Consider the following 8,215-nt stretch of genomic DNA (forward strand, 5'->3'; position numbering starts at 1 on the left):
TCTCGCTAACAACTTAAAACCGGGTTAGCATCTGCGTAGTACAGCGGGAATAAATAATCACCTGTTCCGTACGACTAGAGTTTAGTATTGAAGACAGTACTGGTCGTCTACTACCTGTTTCTTTTTCAATAACAAAGTATGTATCTTTTGAAGTACGTAAAACTCCCGTAACTTTAAGGACAGAGAAAGCTAAGCAGCTTAGGTACACTGGCACATTAATAGAAGCTGGTTTATTGCATTAAACAGCCATCTCCATTTTAATAGGTGGATGAGGATTATAATCTTCAATCTGAAAGTCTTCTGCCTTAAAGTCACAGATGTCTTCAACCTTACGAAGAATTCTGAGTTTGGGGAAAGGTCTTGGCTCCCTCTGAAGCTGAAATAAAAGCAAGCTTAATTGTATAAAGCTAATACTTGAACGCAGAGATTTTGTGTTATAAATCAGATCTCATTAATCTCAATTCAGATTACACTATGTAGATTTTGTCTCCTCTCCAGGAAGACTTATACTAAAAAAAAAAAAAAAAAAAAAAAAAAGAAAATTATAATCCAGTTAGGTTGAATCTACTTTAGTATTTTGATAGGGAACAGCAGCCTAATTTTAAAGCGGATTCCCTGATCATCCAAATGCGCTGCCAGCATTTTCAGTTTGCAGAGCGATTCTGTTGGTTACAGATTAGATACCTTCCAGAGGAAGCTAAACTGGAAATTCTGACCAAGATGAGCATCAAATGTGCTGCAGTTTCTCACAGAACATTTGCGTCAGAACCAATAACTAGTTCTCGGGATGGTTTTGAACCCTACGAATGGTGAGGACATTCAGTCTGAGTTAAGTCTAATGAAATAAAATTCTGATTTGCTCCTACTGGAATAAATTACTTCCTGAAGAAAACAGAGCCTTATCCAGCCATATAGTAATGCTGATTAACTCTGTGCATTGATAAGTTATCCTTTTCTGATATACTACAAAGACATTTTATTTTGTGTTTATCTGTATTCGGTGGAATGGTTTTCTAATCTTTTGGAATGATGAAGTCAAAAGTAGGGGTACAGATTCTGGATCTCTAACTTGTTTCTGGAATAGCACACTGATGTATATTTCAATCATGTTTGTATTGTATTTCTGTTTGCAACCTGAGTTGAACAGAGGTGAAGGTACTACAATTATTAGGGTAGGAATGAGAAGAAAAGCCATACAAATTAATATTTGCAAAACAGTATTTCCAATACCAAAATAACTTTTTATTGAATAAGCATTGTGGAAGATAAAAGGATACAAGAATACAGAATAAGTACTTACTTGAACTTTCAGAGGTTCCACATGATTCAGATATACGTGAGCATCTCCTAATGTGTGTATGAACTCTCCAGGCTGAAGAGGAGAATATATGTCATTTTCAAATAGTCAGGTTTCAAGAAAGCAAAACATTACAATGCTTACAGTATTGATTGTTAGCATCTTACATCTAGTGTGGAATTGCAGCTTCTGTACTTGAATGGATTATCAAGACATCCTTGCAAACTTTGAAGGACACTATCTTCCTAGACTAATGCATAATTAATGAAAAATATAATGAAATTTCCACTAGCTTACCAAAAAAGTTATCTTTGAAATCCTGCTAGGATAATAGCTTTGGTAAATGAATGAAGCACTACTAATCTGCTCCCCAAGACGGCAACAGATCGGAAAGTGACATCCAGCTTTTCCACTCCACTTCTAATAGGTAGGATTTGCCAAAGTTGTTTTCAAACTAGTTGCTGTAGCTGCTACTGAACAATGTAGTTCGTGGCAGTGGAGGTGTCAGTCACAGGCTAAATCTCAAAGCACGTATCTAGCGTCCAGATGGGTTTTGCAATCTTGCAAGTTCTGTCACTTACCAGCCTCTGAGCAATCTAATATATTAAGGTAAGTTTTATCAACTATTATTCTGGCCTCTGACCAACGTACATCAGCCCTCAGATGTATTATGCTAAAAATCACCAAAGCTGTGAGACGAAATGGCTGAGAAACAACAGCAGCTTTATGGACGTAACGTTAAACTTAACTTTTTCGAGTACCTTAGCCTAATTTCTTCCGTTTGTCTGCAACTGCTGTGAAGTCCAATTCTTCCCTACTTTCCTATTTTAAGTTCCCCTTCATGTTGCTCGTAGGAGGAGGATCAGGCCAAATGGCCTTACTAGTATAATTTTTTACATGCTGTAAAGAAAAGGGGGTTTCCACTTCTATAAGATTGTGGGGCATTTAAATTACTCTGCCAAATTACAAAATACAGCTCTGGAGTCACAGCAGTAGCTATTTGAGCACATACTACCACTCTACGTAATCATCCACAGTAGGAAATGAAAAAAATACCCAGCTGAAATCATAACTGGAAGTTAGGTGGGCAGAATATCCAAATTGGAACCCTGACAGCAACCGCTGAGCTACCGTTCGCTTCCAATAAAAAACACATGCTACAAAATTTAATCACTTGTACGTTATTATCCCGTAAGGACAAGTGCTCAGTTCCAATTTTTAAGAAGTAGACTAGTGGAACAGGTCGGTTTTGACATGTTCAGTGAAAAAGACCTGGAGGATCTTCTGTCTGTTTGACCCGAATTTAAGAATTCTTACATTGCTGATCCTAACTGCCCATACTGACCAGAGACAACTCACATTAAATTCACAGGGCTCTTTCTTACACATTTTTCAGCAAGATTTTGAACAGCGTATTCATTCCAGTTTTTCTCGGACACGACATGAAGAGTCTTATCTTTTAGTCCCTCACTTCTCAGACAAGATTAAGTAAAATGATTAAATAGCCTACCTTTAGCCCTGTGACATGGGCAATCATGTATGTGAGCAGTGAATAGCTGGCAATATTGAAAGGCACTCCTAGTCCCATATCTCCAGACCTCTGATAGAGTTGGCAAGACAATTCACCATTTAGAACATAGAACTGGCAAAGGGCGTGGCACGGAGGCAAAGCCATCAGAGAAATATCTAGGAATTGCAGTGGAGGAAGGTGGGGGAAAAAAGAATCGTAACAGCATTAGTGTGCTATCAATGTAGAAGGTGCAAAACCTGAACAAGCATTTAATGAGACACAGTATAGCACAAACATCCAACTGCACTATCATTCTGTTGCTTTTTCTCTTGTCTAAAAGCACCTGCTGCCTAAGCAATTAAGTCTGGGTCATGACAAGCTGTCTCCTGGGCTGTATGACCAGAAAAGTCATAAACGGATATTCCATAGAACAGATTTATGCCACAATGCTGCACAGCAGTTTAGTTTTACTCACCTCGAGACAGTTGATTTCCCTAAAGGAAGACATTAAGAGTAAAATTAAGCATTTACCCCAGAGCGACTTCCAACTGCTTCATCCTACTCTCTTCCCATTGCAATGCGCCTTTAGTGCTTGTTGAGATACAAAAGTAATGATCAAGAAAAAAAAATAATCAGAAAACAAAAGATCTTTTGAGTGTTTATCTACACTTTAAAGTGCAGATAGTGCAATTACAGCTTGGCAAGGAAAACTTTAACTAGACATCTCCTGATATCTGAGAATGTTTAACCTTAAAAATAACAGCAACAGCATATGGCATCCCGTTTCAGAGACATGAGTGGAAAATGCTGGGTGATTTTTTTTGTGCACAGATCTGCCGCTGCTGAAGTTAAACATTCTCTGGCACCAGCTCTTATTTAGACATGGCCCTACAGAGTGAATGGATATGTAGATAATCTACATTCAAGGAGATGACTACAACACAAGTAATATTTTTATTCTCTAGTTTTAAGGTTTTTGTTAAATTCACAATTTATTATATGGCTAAAAAACAGACATACTGCTTTGGTACACTCTTTTTTTTTAACCTTTGCTTTTTTTTTAACCTTTTTAAAATAAGAATTGCTGTCTTTGAACAGGGACTGCATGTCAAAGGCACTGGTAGCCAGGTATATCCCTTGCTTTAACCTGGAGAGAAAAACTTTGAAGTAACAGTTCAAAAATTTTGAGGTCTGGCCATGAGAATTAAGTAGAAAGAGAATCCAGCTTATAGGCCCTGGCCATTTTTACTGCATTCCTGGTAGCTTTATAAGGAATAAGCAAGGACATCAAATGGAACTGACTGTTGACACAGGATTAGAACATCGTTTAGCATACAGCAAGATAATGTGCAACTGCATTCACTGAAGTCTGCTGTCCAATACCTTTGGGATTCCAAGCACACATAATGATTCTTCTGTCATCTGGATTGGTTTTGATCATTTCAATCACTTTTTGCAACTGATCAACTCCTTGGTTGGAGTAATCTGAAGAAAGATACCAAATAAGCCAGACAGATTCAATTCATGGTATTTTTTTTAAAGCCCAGCCCACATCCCACTGAAAAGTGATACCCAAATGACATCCTCTGACGAATTTATGGTAACTCTGAAAGTGATTAAATTTATCAGTTGGCACCCTCCAAATGCAGGCTACTCTTGGTCTTCCTTCGGGTGGTCTAAGGCTTGTGAAATTCTCATGATGGTATTTTCGTATGTCCCCCCCATGTCTTTTGTGTGGTTTGAGTACCTTTAGCACCCACTGAAACAGGACCATTTAGAACAGTTTATTCCAAGCCTCAACAACTAGACTTCTTTTAAGACCCAACAAGAAGTCTGCATAAACACTACATCCCAGGAAACAAAAGTTGCAATACAAAAATATTAGTTAGACAAAGCATGCTACTTCACCATTCATGATGACTTGTTACCTAAATAGGACAAAAGCTGTACTGGAAGGGGCAAGATATTACCACCTTGTCATTCATGGTATTTAAATTAATTTGCTCATTGCATTTCTGGATTAAGATGCTTTTCTAGAGGTTCAACTTGCATGACGATACAGTGCTCCTTCTCAAATAAAAAAAAAAATTAAAAAATGCCCAGACCAGTAGCATGGGGTGCTGGCATTCTTTGCACACTCAGAAGGAGAAAGTTTTTGACAGATAAATAAATGCGTCCATCTGGCACTCACGAGGTCATGTATGAAAACTAAATTCCCATAGCATTTAGTGCCAGAGGGGAACTTTAATCATGTATAGCACAGGATATTACATTTCACCCAACGACTCTCGCAGGCTGATTTTTAGACTCAATACCAGTTATATAAGAAATTCACTGGAATTAACTGAACATTAGAATGGATTCCAGAACAAAAGAGTCATTAGTTGTTACTCATTGTTCTGAATCATGCCAGTGAATCAGCACAGCTGGTAACTTATTTTTTTTCTAGTAACTCTTACTGCAAAGAAACACCAAATTATGGTTACAGGGAGACCCAAACTGGCAAACAAGGTAGTAATATATAATTAGCATCTCAGGGAATTCTTCTGCCAGCAATACTATGCCAGAAGCCTTTTCAAATTATTGTGTTAGTTCCTAAAGCTAATTACTTATCCATTAGTAACGCATTTTAACGAAATCTATTAGTAATGAAACCTATGGGAATTTATCTTGTTCATTTTTTCCAAGCTATGTTATGCCTCAGACTTTTTAAGTTAAGGAATGCTAAAACCTTTTACTAAGTTTTTAGATGTGTCAGTTCACAATTTGCATCATTTGTGTTAGCAATTGTATTCTGCCAGCAGTCAACAGGCCAATACTAAGTCTAATACATGTAACTAATGTGAACTTTGAGACTGTATTGACAAAAAAAAAAAAAAACAAGAGGAAAAAACATAATTAACCATGTTGTTATTCTGAGTTAAAAGTAACACCAACCAGATAGGGGCAATCTTTTATGACTTTAATGGCAGTCCTCTCAATGTTTTGTACACCCCCTCCTTCAGTGACTTAGAAAAGAGCCATCAAGACACTTCAGGGTACATTTAATGAAGCAGTTCCACTGAAAATAATGCCAACATGTACTGCATCACATCATAACTTGTTACAGCAATCCTGTCCACGGCATCATCAGCTGTGGATACATCCTACTTTGTTCCAGGTGCAGAATGGAAAAATCTTTCTTTTCCGCAGTCTCCAATGAGTGTAGTGCACTAACGTCAGTTTTGCCAGCACAATTCTATCATGGAAATGAGGACCCTGCATTGGTATTCTGGAGGTGAGGTGTCCTCATCATTTCACTAAGCAATCATGATTGTATTTGTATGTGATTACCTGTGTGCATATCTTTGTATTCTGCTCCAAAGTGCCTCCACTGGAAACCATAAACTGGTCCCAAATCCCCCTCCTCTCTGGTGTTGAAACCCTGCTTATCCAGGAACTCACGTGATCCATTAGCATCCCAAATCTTCACACCCTTTGCGGACAGCTCTTTGGCATTTGTAGAACCCTACAAAACACAGACAGTAAGGAGTCTACATCCTAATCCCAACACAGAGGACATGATTTGAAACAGCTGTATTAAGCTTTGCTAGTCTACAGTACTTCTCCATATATAAAGGATGAACAGTATGGTTAATGTACTGGATGAGATTCTTGTACATGGACACAATAGGACTTATGGGCAACACACCAGGATGAAGCTTGAAGTGCCATGCTGCTGTTATTTAACTCAGGATTCTTCTAACTTTGTGAATGTACAAACAGTACAGTCTCAAGGTCAACTGGTATATAATTTCATATGCACATTTGCAGAGAACGAGATTTCATTTGACAGATGGATAAAAGCAGGCAAACAAAAAATTTACAGCCTACTCATTGTCTTTGCCAAGCCACGTATAATGAGCCTACGGTCTTAAAAATCCTTTTATTAAAATGACAAAAACGACAAATATGACAAAATGACCCAGAGAAATCTTACCAAGCCCTGCAACATGTCCAAATCACTACGCTCAAAAATCCAACGCAGAAAGTGTTCTGTTTTGGGGAGTGTCTAGTCTTTTGTATTTGAATAAATATTCTTTTTTAAAAAAAAGAATCTGTATTTGAGTCCTGCTGTCTAGCAAACGGTTAGGTAGACTTCCCAAAACCTGCACAATGTCACAACATATACAGGAGCACTTTAGATCCTAATATATTATCTACAGTTGAATTTTAATACTCTAACTACAGCTATTAGCTCCATTAGATCTCAGGGTTTTGCTACTGAAGAGCGTAGTGTTTACATCAGTCTTACTTCATCTGTGATTCCACGCTGCTTATTCCTGTTCAAATCAATAAATGCTATCTCAATACTAAAAAGCAGATAATTAAGTTGCCTACAATCAACTTCACATTATTATTTCTTATTCAAACACTAATAAAAGAGACTGTACTAGGCTGTATAACTATGGGGTATAGGTAAATTGTTGAAAGCCCTCATTATTTCAGACTATTTCCCTTAAAAAGAAACAGAAGAAGTCTTCTGATTGGTAACAATGCTATAGTCTCTACTAAAATGCACAGAATGCTGTAAAGATAATGGCCTTCCATGCGTAGTCAAAATATTCGGTGCTTGCACTTCTTCTGTTCTGTTGTATGAACAGAAGCATCTGCAGTCACCCCAAATTCCTTAATCCATTCCACGCTAGTTCGTTCTATTGATACCGCTCTCAAGCACACCGCCCAGACATCCAAACACCGAACCTTGATGAACCACAGCAGCTCCTCCAGCACTCCTTTCCAGAATACCCTCTTGGTTGTCAGCAGTGGAAACTGATCTGAAAAAGAGTTTCAGAGTGTCACAGGTGACCAGCAGTTTGTCAGGGTGACCTCCATATTGAGAATAATGCCACCATCTGACATCCAGAGGTTTGGATATGAAGTAAGAAGTTGGTAAAGGATGTGTAATTCTCATATTCAGATCAAGGAAGACAAGAACCAGACTTTTATTTTCCTGGGCAAAGTGGGAAGATGAATTACCCGTGGGGACTTTGATGAACTCCGCCCTGAACACGCTGCGGTGCACCATACGTATGCATGTGTAGGCATTCGCATGGGAAAGTGGGGGCTAAATATAAAACTCTTGGCAAATCTACTTCACAAACCATCCCTCCTACTATGCTTGAACGGTAGGAAGGACCAGGACCGGCTATCTCAAGATCTTTCCCGTTTTTCACCAGGTGACAGCTATGGGGCCGGGCCAGGCCTGGCTGCTGGGCCGAGGGAGAGGAGGGGTCCCAGCTGACGCACGCTGCCGGGCAGGTAGAGGGCGAGAAGGCGAAGGAGCTGAGGGTACAGACCAAAACACCCCTCCAGGCCCCCGGAGCCGGTCCGAGCCCCAGCCCTGAGCGGGGGGAGGCCTGGCCCTC

General features: G+C 39.0%; 1 protein-coding gene across 1 annotated transcript; it reads right to left on the minus strand.

The window, feature by feature from the left end:
• Positions 1–161: 161 nt before the first annotated feature.
• TYMS (thymidylate synthetase) lies at positions 162–7,875 on the minus strand. Its single transcript, XM_009886647.1, has 7 exons — positions 7,827–7,875; positions 7,551–7,624; positions 6,141–6,315; positions 4,191–4,292; positions 2,808–2,983; positions 1,301–1,372; positions 162–376 (listed from the first exon to the last, which is right to left on the minus strand). The coding sequence occupies exons 1-7, from the start codon at positions 7,873–7,875 to the stop codon at positions 239–241; spliced, it is 786 nt and encodes a 261-aa protein (XP_009884949.1). The 3' UTR covers positions 162–238.
• Positions 7,876–8,215: the final 340 nt, after the last annotated feature.

This window comes from Charadrius vociferus, unplaced genomic scaffold (genome assembly GCF_000708025.1).
Source record: "Charadrius vociferus isolate BGI_N301 unplaced genomic scaffold, ASM70802v2 scaffold45, whole genome shotgun sequence".
Taxonomy (NCBI): domain Eukaryota; kingdom Metazoa; phylum Chordata; class Aves; order Charadriiformes; family Charadriidae; genus Charadrius; species Charadrius vociferus.

Excerpts from the sequence above, each read along its gene's own strand:
- TYMS (XM_009886647.1), bottom strand. The coding sequence starts at position 7,875 with ATGGTGCACCGCAGCGTGTTCAGGGCGGAGTTCATCAAAGTCCCCACG. Across the intron at positions 6,316-7,550 it reads AGCTGCTGTGGTTCATCAAG|GGTTCTACAAATGCCAAAGA; the intron begins GTTCGGTGTTTG and ends TGTGTTTTGTAG. Across the intron at positions 377-1,300 it reads TGGAACCTCTGAAAGTTCAA|CTTCAGAGGGAGCCAAGACC; the intron begins GTAAGTACTTAT and ends CTTTTATTTCAG.